Genomic DNA, 26,409 nt, shown 5'->3' on the forward strand with positions numbered 1-26,409 from the left:
TACATCAACTATTATTTACAATCGAATTCATGAGTAAAATAAAAGCAAATAAAATATATCGTTTAATTTGATGAATAGATTTGCAATAAAAAATAATGTTAACAAAAGAAATAGTAAACTTACCATTAGACAAGGAATTCTGCACGGGACACTGCACGAAGCCAACATCAGCCTCCGCCCGCTCCGGCGCTATCCTCTCAACTCGCTCCACCGATATCTTCTTATCACAACTCTTATCACTCGACAAGCGTTCCATCTTATCGCTCGGTATCCGATCGATGAGCATTTTGTCGCTCTTCCGGTCCGATAGTCTGTCGGATCTGTCGGACAGGCGGTCGGGCGAAAGGCGATCCGACATGCGGTCTTGCAGCCGGTCGTTCGATAACCGGCCCTGTAAGCGGTCCGTCGATAGCCTTTCTTGCAAGCGCTCCGTCGAGAGTCTCTCCTGCAGACGGTCAGCCGCTAGTCTCTCTTGCAGGCGGTCATTTCTGTCAGCAAGCCGGTCGGTCAGTCTGTCCGGCGGCAACCGGTCCGTAGACCGTCTGTCGGACGGCATCCGTTCCGGCAGTAACCGGTCGGAACCTATCCGATCCGGCAGTCGGTCTACTGAGGTGCGTTCTATCGTGGGCCTGTCCTCCGGGCGGCGGTAGTCGGGCCTCTCTATGGGCACTCTCTCTTGTATCCTCTCGTTGGCGATCCTCTCGGCTTCCCGTTTCCTCGTGAGGGTCTCCGGTTCCTGTGGCGGTGAGACCCTGGCCTTGGCCTCCTCGTCCCTGGTGGAACGGTCCCTGTGCCTTCTGTCGTCATCATCAGCGCCAGATTCCGGTGCCGTCACTTCGATGATGGTCACCTGACCTTTTCCCTTTCCACCCTTGCCTTTTCCACCTTTGCCGCCCTTGCCCCCGCATTCATCACCCTTTTTAGGAGTGAACACCTGAAAGTTATAATAATAAATTATATTATGAGGCATTTCTTTATATACTATGTAAATCTAAGTACAAATAACTCATAAGAATGATAACAGTAGAACAATTAAGAATTTGACACGATCTATGGTTTAACTTTTAAATTTTCATACGTAAAGATATTTGCATGTCTTGCATGTTTTGCATTTTAATATGTAAATAAACTGATTTTTTTTAAATTATGTATGTCCTTCAAGGAATACACATAATTATCCACTGAAATAGTATCTCTAACATCCATTAACTTGATTCTTGGGTCAGTGACACGAATCGCATTAAATTTTCCTGACTTATTCTTTAGCTTTTGTTTTGACGATATTTGACACATGATCTTGAAATAGGAACCGAACTTACATATACAAATACCAAACTTACAAATACAGAAAATTATTATGAGAAATGGCTGACCAACAACAGGTAATTCGCTTGCAATATATGTAATTGGCTATATTACCTTGCGAAAGATATGCGTCTTGGTGTCCTGCAGCGCCTGGTTGACTGGCGGGTCTGGTTCCGGCTCGCTGTCTGGCGCCGCGGGAGACAGCGGCCGCGTCTTGGGCGGTCTGCCGCGCTTCTTTTTGGCCGGTCTCTCCTCTGAGGCGCGCACTTTGGGCGGTCTGCCGCGCTTGGCGCCAGAACTCTGCGAACCGCTAGGCACGGGTGGTGGCACGCTGGGAGACGTGCCACCACCTTGCGGTCGGACCTGAAGATAATTTGTATTAAAATTACCCACGAATAGAGTTCTACGGCACACTATTATTATTAAAAACTATTTTCACCCATTTAAAAATTAATTAAGTTTAATTTTAATTAAAAGTAGCCTTTGTCACTCAAGAATAATGTAAATTTCTACAGGTGAAAGAATTTCTAAAATTCATTCATAAATTTCGAGTTAAATCGTTAGAAACAACCAAACCTTTTCTCTGCTACGGGAATAAATTGACAGAAAATTTACACCAATACAGAAACAATACCACTAACCGAATCTATCCACCCATTAATCCCTTACAACAGACCACAAAATCGACTTACACATATCAATAGACCTGCCTATTGCTATTCACACATGACAAAATCCAGCCCAAAACCTTAAACCAATATCACACACTAACATACCCATGTAATACCTAATTCTATTCACATAAGACACTAACCGGTGCAGGCCTGGGGGTGTCTTCATCACTGGAAGCCGTCGATATGCGATTGGCCAGCGACCTCCGCCGCCGGGCCCCGGGCGAAGGTGACGACGCTTCCGAGTCCGTTAGATCCGATATTGGACTCTGCTGGGGAGTAGACAAGATTCATTATTGTAAACATATATTTCGAGAAAAGTTCTTCTCATATGACAATAATTAGACTCAAGTAAGACACGTATGTTTAGAAAAAAGTTCTTTCATATGACAATAATTTAAGCATTCAAGTAAATCTAGACTCAAGGATAAAGTATTATAGTTCAATGTTATTGAATATCCAGTCTTGTTCCGACAAACCGGAATGTTTTATTTATCATTACACAAAACATCTTTATTTCCGCACTTAAATTATATGCAAATGTGAATGTGAATTGTGTTATGAATTAAAAATATGCAAATACAAAAATAAGCTATTACTGTATTTAATATTTCCAAAGACTCGGAACAAATTAATAAAGGGATGAAAAAAAAGAAAACAAGGATGCTAATTCAGTAACTATGATTAAACATTCGAGTTTTAAATACAATATATTACTCATAACATCCAAAAAATAAACAATATTAGACCTCAAACACAGGGGACATAGAAGCTAAATTCCCATGAACAGCCCCAACCGCTCTCCACAACGTATCCTTCAATCTGTAATACTTAAACAAAATCCTTCTTCTATCCCGATTCGGGACGCACTTCAAATTGCGCTCAAAAGAGCTCAAACCGCACCTCAAATGCGATTTAAGCACAGCCAAATTAATCCATTTCTGTTGGACATCTGGCTCTTCTGTTATGCTACTGTGCAACAAATGTATCAGCACTTTTATGAAATTATCGTCCATATTGCACTGAATACTAAGCGGTGTCTAGGAAAAATCACTTCGCGCTTGCAAAATAGATTTAGAGGTGCAAATTAGCGGGCATTCTCCAACTGTTTAACACTAAACTGTCGCCACTAGCTACCCGAGTGTAGACTACACTTGGAGTTTGCCGAATCAGCAGCCATATACGGGGAACTGTTTATCTCTAGTAACGAGACACCTGAGAAAGCTCGTATGTGCAGACTCTTAAATAGCTTTATTGTTGCATTGTTCGATCTAACGCCTGAATGATGTTTCTAAGAAATATTTTTGTTATTTGACCTCTAGATCAGAAGTGTATAGCGTAGCATAAAAAAGAAATGTCTTGCATTTTAGCCAATTCTAGATATTCAAGTCTTTAAATTGACTGCTACATTTGTTTTTGTTCTATCCCCATGCATTTTTAACAAAATAAGGCTTACTATGAATTTTACAAGAATTATCCATTCTCGACATCTCAATGGGTATAATAAAGTGACACAAATTAAAACTTCAGAAAATGCGAAATACGGCGTCCTATCATTGTAACTTGTTACTATTGTAAACATAATATTATAATTCATATCTTAATTTGTGTACGTACGAGTATACCTACTTATTTTCTTTAAACATGTGTGTGAGCAAGTGCGTGCGCGCGCGCATACTTGCGTGCGGGTATGCGTATCTACACGTGCATGCTTGCTTGTTTATGTCTGTCTTCTATAATTGGGTATGAATGTGCGTATCTGTATAATTCTTGCTCGTTTATGTGTGGGTGTATTATACGTATGTGTGTGTGTGTCCTCTTACCGGTTTCCCCTTAGCATCAGCGAGCACGTTGCTCAGATCGTGGTCCGGCGGGTGCACGGGTGGCGGTGCGAAGTTGCTCAGCCCCCACGAGGGGCGCTGTGCGGGGGGCTGCGCGGGCGCGGGGGGAGGGGCGGCGGTTGTTGACTCCGCGGAGGAAGATTCTGACTCCGAGTCGGATGGGGAGGATTCGCTCGCTGAGCTCGGGCTGTCGCCTGAGCGGATTGGTGAGAGGATACTGGAAGATGATACATATAAGCTTAATAAAAAAGCTAAACATAATTGCATTATTATGATGCTGGAAGGATAAATATAAGCTTAATAAACACACACATTAGTATAATATGTTTTATAAATAACATTGAAATAAATAAACCCTATAGCTAAACAGCGATTACTTCCAAGCACGAATTAAAGTATGTATGTAGATAATGTAAAGTAGGAGAGGTAGACACTAGGCTGTGCAAAATTTCATTAAAAACATAATGCCGTAAAATGAGTAGGTATAAGTAATAAACTGTATAAATAAGGGATTTAAACTTTAACATATGACTAGAGTAGATTTTAATTGAAACAATGCGCATTAATTTAAAGGTTATTTTTGAAATGAAACTTCTTTATCGGGGTTGGAAAAAAATTTAGTGTAACACTTTTTCGTTACGCGTGACATTTTTCCGTTACGCGCCATCTTTTTCTTATCCCTACCACGCGTGATTCGACGTATTTCTGTTAAGTTGTATATAGTAAATTTATTTTGAAAAATTAGGTCATAAAGAAGTTTCACTTCTTACGTGTGTACACTAGACTAGTACACGCACACATTTTTTTTTAAACGAATCATCGTTTCATTAATTTGTCTTTCATACATTCACATTTACACGGAAATATAAATTCAAAGAATCGAATCAATCGCTCAATAGATACTTATGTTTCAGAGATTTGGAGTGGAATTGTTTTGAAGCATTATCCGATACAAGAAATAGGAATTCTGCGAATTTCACATTGAATATGATTCATAACAAAAGCATATTGGTTACAAAATAGGTACAGACTATGTACAATGTACATAAAACGGCTTTGACCTAAGGTCATACGTCTTTGTCTCTAACTACGTTTTTATACAAGAAACATTAGTATATTTTACTTTAACAAAATATCCACTTTCATTTCGCTTTTAAACTATGTTATGTAATATACAAAACAAATTCACTCAGTCGTTTTGCGTGTCAGAGAAACAAACATCCAAACTTGTCACCTCTGATATTCACATTTATGAATAAGATTTGCTACCATTTTAACAGCTAATGCCTTTACTTATAAAATCGTTTGGAACATAACCCATCTCGATCTATTTCTATTCAAGTTTTTTTTAAAGTAATGATACAAATAAACAATTTAACCATCAAATAACCTTCAAAATTTTCCAACAACAATATAGACCGATGATGAAACCCAAAGCACGTGACATCAGCCAGTGACCAGCGGCACGCGTGTCACGCTAATCACGTTGCTTTACATAAACACGCAGCTATCCCTGTGCTATAATAAACGTGTCACTTTGTATGGGCCCTCTTCACAATGGGCAGCGTTGGCCCAACAAATGATCGTCGATGTTTACCGCCATCACTATCACTACATAGTATAAAACAAAGTCGCCTTTTCTGTCCCTATGTCCCCATGTATGCTTAAATCTTTAAAACTGCACAACGGATTTTGATGCGGTTTTTTTTAAAAGATAGAGTGATTCAAGAGGAAGGTTTTAGTATATAATTTATTAGATTTAAGACAAAGCGGGCGAAGCCGCGGGCGTATAGCTAGTTATGAATAAAAGACATTTACAAAGAAGGCCGATCATACATTTAGGCACTCTACAATATCGTGATTGCGTGTACTCGCCCCATATTACACTTTTAAGCAAAAACGGCTGATCGGATTTGTATGATATTTGGCATAGAACATTGACTATTGCAAGAACGCGAGTGAAGACGCGGGATAGAAGTAGTATATTTCTAATTTTAGTAACTTAACTTATTATCTATTCAATTCTATTATGGGAAAATTAACATCGTGATAAATGATAATATGTACAACGTTATCTCAAAACTATCCTACTATAGTAATATTTGCATTGCTCTATCTATATTAATAAATGGACAAGCAACAGAAATAATTTCATGTTACAATGTATTACGCAATTCAATTTTTTTAATAATATTTTGATTTATCGCTTTTATCTAAAACCGACAACAGATTACGGTGACTATTCCATGTATTATTTCATCATATTATACCAGAGCTGTGACCAGAGTAAAATTATCAAATAAACTTATTATTACGCTTATAAAAAAGTTGACAGACAAAACCTACCATTTCCTAACATAACCGATATCCTCAAAATAGTATAAATATCTATATAATACAATATTATAATGTACTCACGGCTCTAACCGCGTGGTGGTGGCCGCCACTTCGTCATCACTCTCCGACAGGCCAAGGTCCTTGTTCACTACGTCACTGCAAAATATATAAAATATATTCAAATCTCCATTTCTGTACAATGCCATCGTAAATATAGATGATATTTTTAAATATCCGTACGTCCGTATTTGTGTCCGCTCATGGTCATATAAAACTTTTTGTAACTAAATTGGCAATGAGCGTTTTTGGCGAACAGATATATTTTTACAAAAGGAAGTGTTGACTGTTGAATGCTTTTAGAAACACACCGATTTTAACCCACCTAAGCTTATTAGTTACCAAATCAACAATGTACCTAATTAGTTATAAATATCAATAGCATAATATACTTTTCTTTTATTCGTTGAAGTATTTTTTTAGTTATGTAGAGCAAAAACAAATCGACCAATCTTCAATGTTTTTCAATTTACAAAATTATATATACTAACATCAAATGAAATAAAATAAACATTTCCAAACATTACACACATAGGTAATGTGTAGTCTCAATCTAGACAAGTTTTATAACGAATTAAGTTTCTAAATATATCTACAAACCATACAAAAAACAACTTACGGCGACACGGAACTCCTCGAGTTCGATATCCGACTGTCCAAACCTGAAACAATAACAAATTATAATCAATTAAAACATTCCTTACACGCAGCATCACGCCCAACCGAAACTGCTAATTAGTAAACACAAATTTACATGATACGTACGTAACATGCTACAAATGCATGTACCCAATTGTGACTCTTAGTAATTACGCAATAAGTAACAATACGCCCTGTTGTTATATTATTTCGAAACGTACCAAGGGCCGTGTGTTTACATAGGCCGAGTTGTAATGTAAACACTGTCTCTAGTTCGGTTCCCGGTCGATAGCCCTGAACGGATGAGGCCACGAACTTTCCAGAAGCTCCAAGCCGAAAAATAGCTGTTTAGATAACGGCCTACTTTACGATTATAACCCTTTAAGAGCCGCTTTAACCCCCGACAAAGTGTAATAAAAAATTGAAGACCGCCTCGTACGGCTATGAATATTAAAATTTATCAATTGCACGACTTGTTTTGTTTAAGAATTGTTTATTTTTTGTTTCGTTTGTATAAAGATATTTAATAATGTTAATATTATTATATTATTTCATATTATTTCTACGGCAGTTCACACAATCATATAAATTATAAAATTTAGGAATTCCTTTAAAAAAATTAACGGGTATGCAAATTAATCTGTATCATCCAAAAAAAAAAACTAAATCTTAAATACCCCTAAAAATAAAACTAAAAAAGCACGGAATTTAAAGTGTTTATTTTGGTACGTCACATTTTTTCTTAATTTATCACAAATTCGGAATGTAGATACATATTTACAACATCTTTTCAACAAATTTAAAAAAAAAATGACATCAAACCAAAATATTGGACATAAAAAAATATACATTAATTCATTGCTATTAAGTAAGTATTGCGATGAATCAAAACTCAAAATAAATTTTCCTTTCCAAAATCGTGTTTCATACTACACTTTATTAAAATAAATATTATTCACAAAAAAACTTTTCCAACGCGAAACAAACCGAAAGCGTGTCCCTATTCTATAATCTGTAAAGTCCCTTACACATCTACCTACTAAATAGGCCAGATTACCTCAATACGTCCGAACTTATGGCATTGTGGAGGGGCTTCAACAATTATTTCTTACCCTAGCCACAGATAATAATATAATGCCCTAACGGATCATGAGTGACAACGGTCAGTGGCTATTCATGCCCTTGTGCCCATGATACAATTTGACATGAACCTATTGTGTACGTGCAAGTTTTATATGGTAATTCTTTTGTAAAGTATACAAAGTTTTGATTGACTATTGAGCTTTAAGCTATCATTGAAAACGTATTAGAGTGTTGAAGCATTATAATAAAACAATCAATCCTGAATCCAATATATAAGCGCTTATTATAGGTAATTCATAAAATAACAGCGTAATAATTAGTAAGAAGAAATCTATTAATATCATCAATATCATAAAGCTTTTCATTATAACTATAATCATTATAATGAAAAACAACGTATTACTTTTATACTTATACATTTTATACACATAATATTAAATTCTAATTTCTAACCAAAAGAAGCCTTAAAATCCATTTACCAAATACACACGATGAATAGCCATTGATAACCACACCCCGGTTGAGTTTATTGTATTTGGCAAGGTGCTGGTATACCTAATCATTAACCGTATACAATACATACAATGTGCTCTCAAGGCAGGTGAGGTCAGATCATAGTGCACCAATTAACAGGTAGGTATAGCATCATATAGTATCATATTAATTATTGTATTTGTGATGCATTTAATAATACAATATGTATGTTTAATAAAACTAAGATTATAATTAAATATGAAGCAGCGAACGCGTTATTAAATCAATTAATTAATACATTTAATATATTTTTAAACTTAATATGTACAAACAAACGAATGCATAATTTACATTTAAAATCCATCCAAACTTTAGAGCTCTCGTAATAAGTTTTTATTCTATATTTTACGCGAGTTTAACTTCTAATTAACATATAATCAAAGATTACATGTAATAGAAATAAAAAAATGTGTTACAAAAATAATATATTAGATTCCCGTGACGTCACAAAATTACCGCTACAAATGCAAATGGCGGTGCGGATAAACGTTTTTGCTGACAAACATCACGCGACGCAAACACGTGTGTCGATTATTCCAGAATGCTACAGATTTAAATAGGTTACTATATTATCTATTTGAAAATAAATAAAATACCAAACTTAAATTGTTAACATCATCTAAAAAAATAAAATAAACTGATATTTTTTGCCTCAAACGGAATATTTTATTAATTTGTTATTTTACAGAGTTGTGTATTTCAGTTTCACGTTTTACAAGAAGCTGTTGTTCCAGTCTGAAAATAGATTTACCTTTTTCAATATTTAATGCCGCTCGATTTCGCGTGATAAAAAAGCTCTCGTATAAACTTTCACCTGTTTCACCTCCTTATGGAAAACTAAAACTACCTCGGTCTTTACACCTCGCTCTATTCTTGTTTTCACATCTGAAAACATTTCTTTACAGCATCGTTCGTTGTACACATTACTAAATAGTTACTACGTTAGTATCGATGTGGTATCGAGTCGTTTTAACCTTGCATTGTTTGTGGTGATAGGATTAGTCCTATCACTACACACAACAGCTACGCATATTGAAATAGGTATACCTATATACCTAATAGATATACTAAACGAAACGGGCCAAAAACAGGACAAAACGTGATAGGCCATTGACATTCGTCATAGCCACGATCGCTAACGCATTAGTGGAGCGCGGTGGGAACCGAGCACGCGATTAAAAATCGCGCGTCACGTATCGTCACGCACCGTGACGTCTTGTGCGATGACCCTAACTTGTGACCCGACTATGTGTGTAATTTTACAGTTTCTCTCATCGAGTAATGGCCGCGGACGTTGTTTCGAAACATCGAGTGATTATTGTAAATATGTACCTATGGTTTTTCTTTTGTCTAAATAGCTCGTGACTTTCGTAAATGTTTTTTTATACAAAGTACGAAAAACAGGTTTTGTTTCACAACTTTTAAAATAATAATTTCAAAAGCTTCCCTTTCAAATTCAATATAATAAGGCATTGTTGAATTTTATTGAATTAAAATAATAAGAAGCGGCTTTAGTATCCACACAAAAACAAAAGTTTTATACCGACACCACATTTTATTGTTTTAAAACATTCAAGAACAATATAAAAACAAACCCGACATTGAAATATAAGGAAATAACAAGAAACCCCTTTAGAAAATAATTTCAAACACACGACAATGCGAGATCAACAACAAAATATCTTTTGTTTTTGCATAACGGTTATATAAAATAAATATTGTTTTCACTGTTGTTTAAAATTTACGTCAATATTATTTTATTGTTCAAGTTTGTCATTGTGCTACCGAGCAGCAGTTCATTTTGTTTAGATGTAACTCAACAGATGTTTGGTTCTCCTACCATCCTATTCAATTATGATTTGTGTATATTGTCATACTTTACACATATTCGAATAATTAAAAAAAAATACAAATCAGAAAAATAAATATCAAACGAAGGATCTACGCGTCCCAACCCCCCCCCTTTGTCTCTTGTCTTCTCATACTACACTACAATAACAGTACAATAGATTTTCGCAATCTAAATAAAAAGGTGTTCCCGAGTCATCCAATGCTAATTAATAGTATTTATGATTCGGCAACACAATGCGTCGATAAATAAACCGCGATACGATCTGTGTGGCGTTGCCGGCGAACGCGCACAGCAAGTGGACATCTAGATCTGCAGCTGTAGGTACGACCGCCCTAACTAATGTCCTGTGATTTATAAAATAAACAGATCAAATGGAAACATCTGTTTTTTTCTCATCTTTTGTGTGTTAATTGAAACTTGAATATTCGTATTTAATGATTAAGCGTAAAGTAGAGCGTATTTAGTAAAATTAATTTTTACATGTTTTAAATGAATTCGTATATTAATACTTTTAAAACGCTATAACGAGTATGATTTATGACGAATAATGGCTTCATTGTGTGCAAACTAAATTGTTGGTGTAAAATAAAGATCATATAAATTGTAACTACTTAGGTACTTACAACATAAGCACATTAGATATTATTGCCTATTACATAAGCAAAAACATATCCGTTACTTAAATAAACAAGAGTTGTTTGACGTATCATTATATGATTATTTCTCGTATAACTATGATTTAGTGTTAAATAGCCTTGAATTAATATCATATATAACGGCTAATTTACAGTACAAATTCATTCTACAATACAATAATTAACACGACATATTGTTTCATAGATATCTCGCTACAACACGGCCGAATAACAATAGTGTAGTCACGTAGTGTTATTTACATACCGCATACATAATTCTGTCCGAGCAGCACATCTCCACAGTCTATTAGCTGTTGCAGCAACGTCAAGCGGTTTTGATAACCGAAGTCTGACGTCATCAACCCCAACATTGTCACATCCTTTCACACACGTGCACTACCAACACGAGCACAACGCACACAAGTATCTCACTGTTAATTACGTAAATCACGCAACGTAAGTATAATTATTTAACACAGATGCATTACAAGCGGATCGGTTATAATAATAATTTTACAAAACAATTCACTTCCACTTCCAGAGCGAGTTGCGAGAGCTGCGAATTGCGATCATAATATAAATATAGGAGCGACGTGATAATTTACTGACCTAATAATATCGTATCAGAACCGATTGGAAACTTTTGTTTTATAGTTTATACGCGTATTTATTATATTGGCGCGAACGGACAGATGCGCGCGCGATGATTCCGAGACGTGTGCGTCTTCCGAAAGCTATTAAAGTAGACAGGTGACATAGAGCCCGACTTCCCCTCTGCTTAGTACGGCCGACGCGATCCGCGCACCCGTCTTCCGATCTAGCCCGTCTTCCGATCTGTCGGCCGACCAGTTCATGTTTAGTTAAGTGCACTGCGTTCCCATTGATTTCCACGAGCTCTGTTTATACGTACCTACGTTGTGTTTAGCATTCTATATTTGTGAGTGCGTTTTGCTGCATTGTTATGACTTATGAGCATTTGAATCTGTATTCACTGCTGTCAGTGTTTTGATAAAATTATGATTATAGTTTGATTTCATATACATATTAGAAGTTACTTAGTTAGGTGTATTTTATTAGTTACATTAATTATAAAACTAAAAACATGATAAATAACAATTGTTAATCTTGATCAAATTTTGGTAATCAATCTGAAAAGCAAACAAGTGTTTTGTTTTGTTTTTCAACACTACTCTATCATAAAAAGATCGATAATGTTATTAATAGGTTTGCAAAAACGCTATTATGGGAAATGCATGCACAGAGGCAGAGGGAGCGGGCACTCATTGTCCCTCTACGGGGGGTCGCATCGGCCCTTCATTATCCACACATCAACATGTTTGCGATTCATCGATTTTCGAGACGCCGCGCCGCGCCCGTACACTACTTCACCCGTCATTCACCGCAAGTACAACAATACCATACAATACGCTCAATTCCACGAAACGCAACGAATATTATGTAAACAATCGTGCGTTACTTAAAACAAATGCGCGCGAATGTACCTATTCAAAAGCTGTGCTAAACAAATAATTCCGCAGCTGATCGACAACATTGTATCCGTTGTTAAAGAACTGTCATCTAACAAAAGCTTACGTGGCGCCCAATAGTGTGTAATGTGTTATTTTTCAGGTGAACGCACGTGGGTACAGTCGCGTACACCGCTCACGCAGCGGAAAAGCGTCGCGACGAAACAACGCGCGCGAGTGTACTGACCGCACGCGCCTTTCGGACGCACGCGGCACGTCCCTCTGATGCACTATTAGACATGCACTCCGTTTGAATAGAGGGGATAAGACTTAAGAGTTAATTATTCAAATATATTCAAAAATTGTATTCCTCGTATGATATATTGATTACAGATTGAATAACACATTTAAAACTTATCAAATACGGCAGGCAACGAAACTAAAATTACTTAACAAGAATAATTATATTTCTCACCTAACCAAAAACAAATCCCACAGTTTAAACAAGCGTACCGAGCGAGCATTACGAGTCATTACAGCAATTACTAAGACCTTAAACGACATAATGCAACTTGGCGAAGCATTCATAATAATTACAAGAAAAATTACAAACGTACGCACATAGTACATGATATGAATTATAATTTAATATGACATTAAAACCATTAAAATAACAATAGGACCATTATATACGAGCATAATGGAATATAGCTAATGTTTTAATTGGAAACAGACCTACATTTACCGTGTAAACCATTAATAGTTAAATATATAGCAATATTCTACGTTATCAATTTTCATTTCTAGTTTCTTCCTACAGATTTCAAACATTTTCACTTTTACACGCAACAACAGTTGCAATGTATTTAGTTATCTACCATGTACAATGTAGGTACTATAATTTTAAGTACTTCTACGTTTTATGGGCGAATAAATGTGTACATTTTAAGGCTTGCACTTTCCAATAATTTTTCCAATAGGTTACATTATACTCATAAATATATAGCCATAACACCTATTTCGAGCGCTCTATCGTCGACTCGTCGCGACGTCGGAATTTTGTCTATTTCCGTACAGTATGTACTAATACTGTAGTACCGTTCACAAGTTGCCGACTTTTATTATACTTATTTAGGGATAGCAAGATATATTTAAAGTATCCGACGCGTAATGGGGATTTAATGTAGACAGAGTTGAATGCACACGTCCATAGCGTACTAAATCTAAACTGAATGCCTTTTTAAATATTTCACAGTCGTTGAAGTAATGTTGACGTTTAGGAGAAGAATATTCAAATTGAATGAAAGTTTATGTTTATAGCTTTGAAGACATCGCATATAAATAGTGCCTATACAAATCAAGCGGCAGTATACAGGTTGTTATCTTGAATTATCACATAATACGTTTCGCATAAATTCATAAGACGGGCTGCGTAGCATTCACACTGAAGGGCCACGTCTCAAGGTGGGTCGTGGTTTCAATCGTAACAGGCCACCTGTTATCCACCTGACGGCAACATGTGGCGACACATGTATGCCACTCACGTATCGCATACTTACATAATGTAGTAAGTCCTATGAACGCTTGGATAACGAACTTTTGCCTTTGAAACCTAGCACATGTATAATTCACTTTGCGTATGTGCATGCTCTTGCTTTAGTTTTATTTCATTTGCGAAACTAATTATCGAGTTAATTAGCAAATGTTTGAAATGCAAGTACTGCCTTTTTCTCTTATACAACCCTTTTTATGTAGTATTAATTACAGGAGGCTAATAATAGCAATCGTTATTCGTTTAACAAAAACACATTCTCTGTATATGTACAGATAAATATGTCAAAAGTAGATAGTACATGATAAAGTACAATACCACTAGAATACGCACATCATCGTACATTACCAATAGGGGACAAACAAGAGATCATTGATCTATCTACACTAATATTATAAAGAGGAAAACTTTGTTTGTTTGTTTGATTGTAATGAATAGGCTCATAAACTACTGGACCGATTTTAAAAATTCTTTCACCATTCGAAAGCTACATTATCCACGAGTAACATAGGCTAGGTTTTATCCCGGAAATCCCACGGGAACGGGAACTATGCGGGTTTTTCTTAGAAAACGCGGGCGAAGCCGCAGGCGGAAAGCTAGTTGATTATAAATAGAAGATGAACACCCTCTCCGTTTGTTTTATAATTTATTCAATATAAGTCTAATTTCTAAGTAACGTACACGAATATGGACAATGAACCGTTGTTTAATATTTTACGTAGAGCAATAAATCGTATGAATGTTTAATATCAAAACGTATCATAGGAATCCGGTTTATGGAAATACATACTAAGAATAGAAAACTCATACGTCTTTATAGTGCACAGTGCACAACTGGGTCACTTTGAACTTTTGGCGATGCATTTGATATATGGTATTTAACGTGGCCATTTTTATTAAACAAAATTCCAAATATAACATCAATACGATGTAGATATTATACTTCTTTAAATTATAACAACATTCCATCAAAACTAGGTTTAACAATCTTTATTGTGAGTTTAAAAATTCCTGAACATACAAAGGAGTAAACCATAAAATGTCGACAAATCGTCTAACTTGTGTTATTATAAAAGCTTCTAATAAGCAAACAAATCTTTTGTAAACTGGAATACCGATAAATTCTCGGAAACTTTCTAGACTCGAGCAGTTTTTTAAACCATAATAAATAACTTTATTCCGATGAATGAATGCAATATTGAATATTGAAAATAGACGTAGTAAATGCAATGAATTTTATAACCAAATACTACTAATCAGTGTAAGTAAATATAATAAACCTAACAAATGTATAAAATATCAATTGTTTCTAAACATCGTCGGTTGAGGTTCTATGCATTATATTAATTATTATACATATTACATATGAAACACACACGCTAATGTTTACCCGTGAAATTACTGTTTACACTATCATTCATACAACATTTATTAATTATAGCGATCTATCCATTAATTATTTAAAATATTGCGCTGCAAAATAGCCACAAACATCCAAATTGTGACAAATTCGAGTGAATCGCAAATATAATATTAACAAAGCCTATTTAACTTTCGCAATTAATTAATAACAAAACCATCCACTCTATTGCCGTCGTGCATGTGAAGGGTCGCGTACATACGAATACGCCGAAATCACTATCCCAAAATTAATATTAGCCGACCGAATGAAATAGCCCGGCTCGTCCACGCTTTCCACTAGAGCCGGTGCATATCTAACTCGGTCACGTTGGCGCAACCGTGTAACCCGTCTCGTGACATAACTTGTTAGCGAGTAACCACAGGATCCGACACATTGTTCTAAACAATTCGCACCATTCGAATCCTTAACGCGTTCAAATTACAGACGAAAATACGGTGACAACTACGCGGCGACAATTCATTGTGTGTCTGCGTTCTGTTTTCAAATCGACCAGCCAGCGTTCCCTTTATAATGGTACAATACGAACAAGTAAAGATGTTAATTGTTTATAAAGTATAGCGGTGTATTTTGGTGCCAAATGAATTTCACCGTATTATCCGAGCTGACTCCCCTCATCCGGTGCTTTGAGGGGGACGACGCAAGGTTAATGGATATTTCTAGATCACATCAAATTATAAATGGTTATCGTTATAATTTGTGAATGCTAACTACAGGCGAAGTTAAACATTAATGTTATTACAATATTAAATGTTCTAAAGTTTAAGTGTTGGAATACAGTGTTTGTATATTTGCCATTTCTCCAGATCTACTTAAATTACTGAACTTCAAATACCCATCTACATAATATTCAACGGAAAGTTTCTCGTTCATAGTTTTCGCCGGAGATTTCCAAAGCTTAGAAGTTTTCACTCTAAGTATAAATAAATGCAAATACACTAATTCGCAAAACAAAAACCTTTCTATGAATATCCTCATTCCTCGGTAACCTTTAACCCTGCGTGTTTCAACGAAAATCATTTGTATTAATTAATTCTACATCGCTATTTTCGCTAAACCTTCCCGGAATGAGGTCAAAACAAAACCGGATATGTTACGCAAACATCGCAATAAAAACTTATACATTGTAAAATCTCCAGTAAATTTCCTCAAGAACACCCGTGAAGCAAATATCGCTTAAACTTTAAACTGTAGTAAATCTTTGCGCAGCGAAAAAAAATCTCGCAATGGCGACATACTTAAGAGAAAAATTAGTTCTCCGCCCGGAAACTGAAAATGTGACGAGACTTCGGTTTTCAGCCGCCTTTCTTCTACGCTGTTAATCGAAAAGGACTTTTCGAACCGCTTCATGTATCAGACCAAATGACACCTAAATTGTACAATGTTAAAGTTCAGTTCGCCGAAGCCGCCGATAGCTTTCACAGCTGCGTAAGTACGTTCAATGTTGCCATTGAAAAGTGGGATCTAAACGGTTGTATTATAGTACTTATCAGAGTGGAAAATTGCGTAGTTATAACTTTATTTGAGCACAAGACGATCACGGAGGGCGCCGCGCCGTGTCGTCCTTGTGGAGTCAAATCTTTTTCAATATCGGAGCTTGGAGAGGTTAAACAAAGCGTGGAGACAGCACTTTCTACCTGGCCAATCTCTCTATAGCACTTATGATATAAAAAGACGGTGAATGAAGGTAATAAAATTTCTGTATGAATAGCTGTGGCCTCGATCATATGAGTAGTTTTTTGTGCTACATGTAAAACCTCGTACATGTTGGGTCATAAATGTATTTTCAATTATTATCCTTACCTTATACATACTTACCTAAGATTATTATCAAAGACAGAGACAATTCAGTAAAAAGCTGATTTTCGTAATTAACATAGCGATAGTAGATCCAATTTAGTATTTATTTTACTTTTGTAGAGCAATAAATAAATGATTCATAAGTAAATTAATTCATAAAATACCACACTTGGGAAGTGAGAATAGAACTTTATTATAATAACAAAAGTTCTAAATTTAATAGTGACCTAAAGTACAGGGGTAATTAATTAATCTGTCTTTTGGGACCATTATTCGACAGCGAGCACTACAATACTCATTATACCTACAGATTTTAACAATGTTTAATGAAATTAGTATTATTGCGAAAGATTATTAATTGTACTTTATAAGGGTCTTTTCTCACATAAAAGTATCAAATATGAATAAGATTAATCATTATTAAGTCACTGACATACCACAAAGGATCTCACTACTAATCTCCATCTATTTATTTTACCAATTACTCTAAGTCGGATATAATCCCCGCTTCAGACACTTAATACCAAGCCGTGTTGCCGCAATATCTGTCCATTGAAGGCGATTATAATGTTTATATAATGTCTCTACTCTTAAAAGTGGGACGGCGGGAGGTAAAGAAAATCTTTGCTATGAAATATAGAATGAAGCTCACAGCATAGTATAAAGAGAACAAGTAAGTTATCTTCGAACAAAGATACATCGTGCCGTTTGTATGTACGCGGAGCGCGTGGCTACACCCGTTCATGTACTTACGCAAGCTTGACGCACGCACACAACACCGCTCAGTTCCTTCTCATGGACCGTTCTCGTGAGTTCTACCCCATTGCTGAGAGCGGTCGGTGTTTATTTATAAAATTATTTAAAATTTAAAATATCAACGTGACAAGTGACAACTCTGCGCCTCGCGAGTTTGGGTACCGTGCGCTAACGCCGGGAGTCGGCCTACTTGTTCTCTTTATACTATGCTCACAGGCTCGTTACTATTCCGGAGGCGAACTCTCGCACCCTCGCGTCATGTAGCCGACGTTATGAACATCATTTAGATATTTATCGTACTGTTTATTGGACAATTCGAAACGCAATAACTAGTGATTAAATGCAAGAATGCGCCGCTTTAAATTCACGAGTCTTACCCCTATTGTGGGGTATATGAAATTTATGAATAGTTACGAAGTGATTCTGGTAATTGATCTCAGATTTTTTTTTGATTGTGGATTGAAACTTGTCAGTTTTAACCAGATATAATTATTAATCTTCTTATTTAATCTATAATTATTATCGAATTATTATTTTTTTGTTCCTTGCCTTTTTTCTTCTACCTACCATCGTAATTTCAGTAAGCTTGTTACCTTTTGCCCAGGTTGCCTGGAAGAGATCACTTCTAGATAAGGCCGCCTAATAAACTATACTGTTTTTTGTTTTGTATATTAGCAAGTTTTCTAAGTATAGTTTTATTGAAGAGTAAATAAATAAATAAATATAATTTTCGTATTTGCGATGTTTTGATTCAAATTAAGCTCTATTATTCTTTCATAGTTACTAACTTATCAACTAAAACGAAAAACTGAACAACAAGAATTCAATTAACTTATAATAAAGTCTTCACATCTCGCATATATACTTAGAGAAGAATCAAACTACAAACATTATCGAAATTAAATCATATTTACGGTACGACTCATTCATGTCGTGTTACGTGTATAAATAGAGAAGAAAATACAACAATAATTAACTCACGCGTAACGTTTCACAATCGAATTACAAAGCTGTGTTGTATTGGTCGATACCCACACATGCGAAAGATTCGGTTAAAGATAGAGACGAGCGGAGCGATTACGCCTTAAAGCGATTAAAAACAATTGAATTTATTTTTTCAGAGTAATGACTGATTTATGATTGAGCAATAATACTTAATTGATTATAAAAAAAACGTTACAAATATACAAAAATTTAATCAAAGCGCCTTCTAAAACCTGATTTCATAATAAAATTGATTATATCTTCAACTCTACCTTAAAGAATGTTGTCATGTTTTTTGATATAATCTACAATGCGTAGGTACCTTCCTACATTTTAGAACAAGGCCTAAAACACTAATAGTTATGTTGGACGTCTAAAAGACTTTATGTACAGATCATTAAATTGAAGTAATTCGATAAAAAAACCGCCCAAATTCGATATATTTGGGCGGTTTTTTTTATCGAATTTCCGTCCAGTTCAGTCCCTTTTATTCAGTCCCTATTTACATTTATAACAAGGTATATTGTGTTAAGGATAGTAACCTAAATCCCATATTTATTGCCTTTTTTATGTTTACCCGCTCCCGCCACCGATGCCGCCGCACCCGCTCACCATTAGCATGCGGCCCGCGCGCCGCTCGCTACAGCGGGCCCAATCAGTTCGCTGCTCGATACGCGCTACGCTCGTTACATTACCGACCGAGTGCTTGACAAACGAGGTTATCTCGCGCGCTAAACTTTCGATACATCCATCCATACATCCATCCATCCATCCATACATACATTCATGCAAACATACCTGCATAATATATAAACATTCACCTACATTCCACTTTTTTGATACGGCTCACGTATGCAAATGCGAACCGACGCTCCCGTGATTTGTAAAAACATTGAATATGAGACACATGTTTTTGTTGCGGTCGAGTTTACCTTGTTCAGAATTGTTTTCTCAAAAGGTACAATCCCGTAATCCAAAGTAAAGTTATATTATATAGAGTAGTTAACACTAATAATATAAAAACAAACAGTGAAACGAAAATGTAAATAGTAAATACCCATAGAAATGAGAAAAGCTAATAAGCCCAAACGTTAAGACATTAGCGGACCGCAAAAACATTTGGCACGCAAAAAGTGCAATCGAAAACAAATATATCGCATATACAGGATGTCCTAAGAACGCGGATATCGACATAGCTTCGGATATAACAGCCGTAACTTGTATCCGGCCCGCGGCCCGCCCCACACCCCTTTGTTCTAAGATTTGCGAAAGTGCGCAGTTGACGTACCTCTGGCCCTCTAATTTAATTGACGTGGATTTAACTCGCTGCAAACGTTCGGCTAAAGCGATTTTCATGGTTAAAAAGCTTGTCGAATCCAATTCGAATGTGACTTTCGAGTTGTTATTCGCTAATGAAGAGCTCTCTGGAATAATAAATTTTGTTTTCGCCTAATGGATGATAATTGTGCGTTACATTTTCATTTCTTTCTTAAGTTTTTTTCGGTCATATTATGTTATTATTATTTTTTTTATGATAAAGAAATGAAGTTTTATAAGGTTATCATTATCAATCAAACAATTCATAAAATAATAATACATTACAATTTCAACAATTTTAATAATACCCATACAACATACAACGAGCGTACATATTTACACTGTCCGCCCGCAATTAATAATTAATCGAACACTCTATATTCGGTAATTATCCGAGTTGAATCCAGTTAGCCGAGCAATAATATTAATCGACGCGGCAACACTGCGAGCCGAGTACTATCGGTAGTAAATACACAAACACACAAGTATACGTAGCGTGAGTACGACGTAGTAGGGAGCAGCTGGCGGGGGGACGCGGGGGAGGGGGCGAGAGGGGGAGGAGGGGCATCCACCCACCCCCACGTGGTAGCCACGCTCGAGCGATGAACTGGGACGCTTCTTTTGTCTCATTTCGATATATTTTTCAATGGGGAGAAACATTATTTTAATTGACACATCAATGTTGGATGTGTTTAGTTACGATTGAACGTGCAGATTGGAACGGGTTTTGTTTTTAGACATGTGTGTGCTACGATGCAAAAGCTTGTTTATTTAAATCTAGATAATCATTTCATTATATAACTTTAAAATTTAAATATTCTTCACAAGTAAAAAAAATGTACTCTGTAAAACGTCACAATATATTATTCTTTATTTAATAAGCTTGAATCAAAACAATGTTATCAACAATTACATCACAACGCTGTTATAAAAACAAGAAATATTATCATTATGTTTAAGTCAAGTTTAATATACGTAATCTGTTATTCCGACAAAATAAGATAATTTGTCTTCAAACAATCCCGCAGAATGCTCAGCCTAATCTTTAAAGTTCACGGAACGGTCAATAGATGGCGCTACAGGTTTGAATTAGCACACTTCTGAAAACGATACGAGTTTATATCACGACTGCAACTTATTTACAAATTACATTTACTTTAGGTAGTATGATAATTATCAAAAAATAACTATATGTAAAGTAAATTATTTACATTTTTAATTTTTATTAACTAAGGAAAAATATTTAAAGACCATAAAATCTACAACAGTGCGAGCAATTTGTTTTATTTTAATTCAAAATTAGAACATTCTCGAACAAAGAGCTGGACGCAAATTAAAAAAAAAAAATCGAAAATTATAACTGGCCATCGATAAAAAAAATTTCAACGATTTATATCCATTCTGTTTGATCTCTTCAATAGTTTCCGAGCGCGGTACGATTTTTGAACTGCAATTAATTTACAGTTCAGTTTACGTTTCATCCGTTCAAAAGTTTAAATCCGATAGGATTTTAAATGCGGACGCTGGTTTTTGTGTATTGGTGTCGTATTGAAATATAAATAATAATAATTGTTATCTGTTACCCTTATGTTTAAATTCTCTCTCCGTTTTTGTAGAGTAATTTAATAAGAGCTGTGTTACTTTTCACTATAAAATAATTAATAACAATAGAATGTATGTATTGTTGATTTAGATATATAATGTAGGTAATATGAATCACAAAAACTCATAAAAAATTGTATAATAATATCAAAACGTTCAACATCGTTACAAACAAAACAAACTTACTTTCTCATCAACGGATATAGCCACCTAATGAATGCATCGGTCACAACATACGTAATAACTAATATGTATAACAATCTATATATAGTGCTAACCATTTTCAAATCGTTAAGGGCCTATCCATATTGGTATATAACATTTCCGTAACACATATGCCAAATATAATACGACCAAATTAAAATGCGCTACCGAAAAAAGAAAGAATCTTCAAAACTAATAAAGCAATAACTAAGTAATTGCTTCACTTGAACTTTGATATTTCAACATAAATTATGAATAAAACCGGCCAAGTGCGAGTCGGGCTCGCGCACAAAGGGTTCCGTAGCAGCAAATATAATAAATTACAGTTAAATCAACCTATCTCAAAAACTATAAGAGATACTTTGATCAAACCAAAAATCGTTGAAAGAGTTAATTAGCATGCATCACCTCTATTTTTTTTAGAATTTTATACCCCGTAGTTATAAAAATAGAGGGGGGGGGACATACTTTTTACGACTTTGAGAGCTGATATCTCAAAAACCGTTCACTTTAAGAAAAATGTTTTTTAGAAAACTTTATATCATTTTAAAAGACCTTTCCATTGATACCCCACACGGGTATGTACATCGAAAAAAAAAATTTCATCCCTCAGTTACATGTATGGGGGGCCCCACCCCCAATTCTTTTTTTTACTATTTAGTGTCATATTTTTGTAGCGGTTCATACAACACATATTCCCATCAAATTTCATCACTGTAGTACTTATAGTTTCCGAGTAAATCGGCTGTGACAGACGGACAGACGGACAGACGGACAGACGGACATGACGAAACTATAAGGGTTCCGTTTTTGCCATTTTGGCTACGGAACCCTAAAAATCATGCCACTTGGGCATAAACTGCACACGATATTACATAACTACAAACACCCAATTAATTGAATACCATCAATGTAAAGGTTTTTGTTTTACTATATTAGCCCGCGGTTTCACTCGCTTGGTATTACTTGTTCATGTGCTAATCATATTTAAAATCTATCTCTGTACCAAATTTCATACAGATCCGATCAGCTGTTATACATTTAAGAGCATCAAACATCCATCCTCACAAACTTTTACGTTAACAATATTACTAGTAGGAACTAGGAAGTAACATCCAAACCTCTAAAACACACATCTTTGTACCACATGTTTCAAAGCTTAAATTGATAACAAACACGTGCATCTATAATATGTGTATAAACTATAAATAGACATCTAAATATAGAGTCGAGAATCGAGAATATCCGGTGTCGTCAAAGTGGTATCATATATTGCTTAGATACTGAATGGCTAGATCGAATTAAATAGCCTAGATCAAATACCGTTGTATGTTAATTATATATGTATTGGGAAAACTGTAAACTTATTCTTTAAAGTATCCTTAATATGGATAAAAACATAAATAGGTTCATAGGTGTTGATTAACTTTTGTGTTCAATATAACAAAACAAGTCAATAACTGCGTTAAAAACAACCGACTTCAAACTTGCACTTGCAACATTTACAAATACAGACAAAAATGCTCATAAAATAAAAACTACTGGGCCTATCCGAATAAAATTTTTATGGGACCAATTCGACACCATCCCGCATCGAACAAAAAAAGAATCACGTAAATCGGTTCAGAAACCACGGAGTAATCGGTGTACATACATAAAAAAAAAAAAAAAAAAAAACCATACCAGCCGAATTGATAACCTCCTCCTTTTTTTTGAAGTCGGTTAAAAAGATACAACGCATAACATTTTACAGAACAATGCAACTTGTAATTCAACAATAATTACAAATTAATCGGTCCATTAAAAGCTTTTATTTTACATCGCTAGATAATGAAAACAGCATTCACCTTCTGTAAGGAATATCGAATAAAACTCGTGAATCCAACTTATCTATTCTCTGCGCTCAAATACCGACTATTGGCAATCACTGCAATACTTGGAATGTTTGAAAACTATTTCATCTATAATAAAGCTGTAAAGAATATATTTTCATCATTTATCGCAATCTCTCAAACGTATTGTGCGGTAGTTTAAATTGAAATGTTTTTAAAATAGTGAATTATTTATCATACTTACTTGTCAACTTACTATGGCATAAATATTTCAATCTATTTACAACTAATTATTATCACTAATAAGGATTTCTCTCTATACTAGCTGTGATACTAGTCTCTACACATAATAATTTCAAAGCCAAGATCGAGACACTAAAACAAAACAATTTTACAAGTTCAACAAACATTCATCTACTATGCCCATCACTGTGTTACATTATATATACCTTATATGTTATAATCCTTACATAATCCCACAAATCACTCAGCACACAATACTCACTCACATAAGACACAAATCAATCAGCACACAATACTCGTCGAAATGTCCCATTCAATAGAACATTCGACAAAGAAGCCACAATCGGGAACATCGCTAGAGATCCCAAAGCCAGCAATTAGCGAATTCACCCTATAATCACTAATTAGGCATTAGCGGGACGATCCCGGGAAACGATAATAGTGACGGAACGACACGCAAACGTTTGTGGATTCACACGGTGCTTTTAATTTATTTAAAATTGTTAGAATAAATCAAAACAAACCAAAGTATTTAATAGATTTCAAATTAGTTTCAAAGGTGTCGCAAACCGCGCATAGGAAGAATCAAATAAAACGTAAATAGTAAGACCATAATATGTTTTGAGTATTTGTGTTCTACTAATTCTCTTCTGATTGTTTCTTTTAAAGGTGCCGTGGCAAAGTGTATTGAATTTTAATTATTCGATTACCATTCCAATATGATACACCCTTGTGCCCAATGCTATTTGTTTCTCTTATACAACATTTATATTCATTTACAATCACATGATCCCCGGACCCCGATACCCACAAACACGCAAGCAAGCTACCAAGCATAGATGCCAACAATGCCGCCGTTCGACCACCACCTCACTATACATAATCATAATCACATAACTGCAAGGCTACGACATAACTCTAAAACTATTTGAGACGTTCTGTTTCTATTAAACTTTTAATATCTACATTAGCTTTTCACTTCGACTGCGCCCGGGTTCACAGTTTTTAAATTTAAAATGAGAAGTATCGTAGTCCAACTACAAAAAAATCATCAAATCCGTTCAGCCGTTCTTGAGTTCTAAGTGATGTAACTAACACAACTTTTTAATATGTAGAGATAGATAAAATTGTAGATTTTTTGTTCATAAAGTAACTTTTCTATACCTTTAAAAGATAGAATATAAAATGTCAAAGTACAAGAGGATTTGAACGATTCCCGCTAAATCTTAACCCGAGAACATTTTGCCCACTTGTCTCCACCTTCTACGTTTTCTTCTCAAGCGTCTTGGATAACTTATCTTTTCATATTTTATGCATGCTTGTATTTCTTTATAAAATTAATATTTTCATTACATACTACGTATTTGTTTTAATTCAAAGTAAGAAGAGTTGTTATAAATGTGTAGGTAGATATTACGTTCGCGTTAGTAATTTTATGAAAAGTGAAAACATTCATAAAGTTTCATATTATGAAAAATACATTACGCTTTAAGTTCAGCAAAAAGTAAGCGACACTTTCTTATCACTCTTATTCCAGAATTATTCTCCATATTTACACATATACACATAATTACATATTAACACTTCATCATATCCGTGTTTAAAGGAGTAAAATCAAATAAACGCAAACGAAACCAAAATATTAACCTCTTTAATAACATCGCTTGAAAACTTGCAACACTCACACAGTTCCCAACTCCATTTCCACAAATAAAAAGTCGCTCAAAGTTGCCAGATAAGCGAGTTCCCTCAATAAATATGTAAAAAGCTTACAGCGTACAATTTTAGAATTCAAAACTATTCAGAGAAATAATATTATGATATAAAACCGTGTGTTGTGTCATGTGTGCTATATGAATGAACGATTTATTTTAAATCTGGTGGGTGTTAGACTATTTTCCACGCTTGCAAAAAGTAAGAAAATAAAAATAATTCTCTTTTAATAAAATATTATCTGTATCTATTTAGGTTAGCTAAACGATTATGATATGTGATTCTAAATTATTTTTTACTTCAGTTTTCATATTGTTTCTATCTCATCTCCATTTTCTATCGCATATCAATATAATAAATCGACAGAACCATGATCTTTTAACACTTATAACATCACACATTTCCGCATAAAGCATCGCATCAATAAATAACTTTATCTTATCTACAATCAGTCCCAAGTGCATTTAATTTAATTAAAAGCTAACAGAAAATATTTCTTCACGAGTCCGACATCAGCTGAAAGCAAAATTAAAGTAATAAACTTACTTTGTTATATTTTACACACG

The 26,409-nt window shown here is 35.0% G+C and overlaps 1 protein-coding gene across 4 annotated transcripts in view; it reads right to left on the bottom strand.

The window, feature by feature from the left end:
- The window catches only part of lilli (AF4/FMR2 family member lilliputian), a 203,415-nt gene that overhangs the window by 10,582 nt on the left and 166,424 nt on the right, over positions 1 to 26,409 (bottom strand). For 3 of the 4 annotated variants that reach the window (XM_089711138.1, XM_089711135.1, XM_089711137.1), the window contains exons 10-15: positions 6,831 to 6,873; positions 6,236 to 6,310; positions 3,800 to 4,034; positions 2,120 to 2,248; positions 1,420 to 1,668; positions 124 to 934 (exon numbers count right to left, since the gene is read on the bottom strand). In XM_089711138.1, coding sequence (XP_089567264.1) covers positions 124 to 934; positions 1,420 to 1,668; positions 2,120 to 2,248; positions 3,800 to 4,034; positions 6,236 to 6,310; positions 6,831 to 6,873 — 1,542 coding nt within the window. The remainder of the gene's footprint in view (positions 1 to 123; positions 935 to 1,419; positions 1,669 to 2,119; positions 2,249 to 3,799; positions 4,035 to 6,235; positions 6,311 to 6,830; positions 6,874 to 26,409) is intronic. The other variant, XM_089711136.1, reaches the window with a different exon arrangement.

The sequence above is a fragment of the Colias philodice genome, chromosome 26 (genome assembly GCF_061535455.1).
Source record: "Colias philodice isolate Cphi_HAF_F1 chromosome 26, ilColPhil1 Martin Lab GWU primary, whole genome shotgun sequence".
Taxonomy (NCBI): Eukaryota; Metazoa; Arthropoda; class Insecta; order Lepidoptera; family Pieridae; genus Colias; species Colias philodice.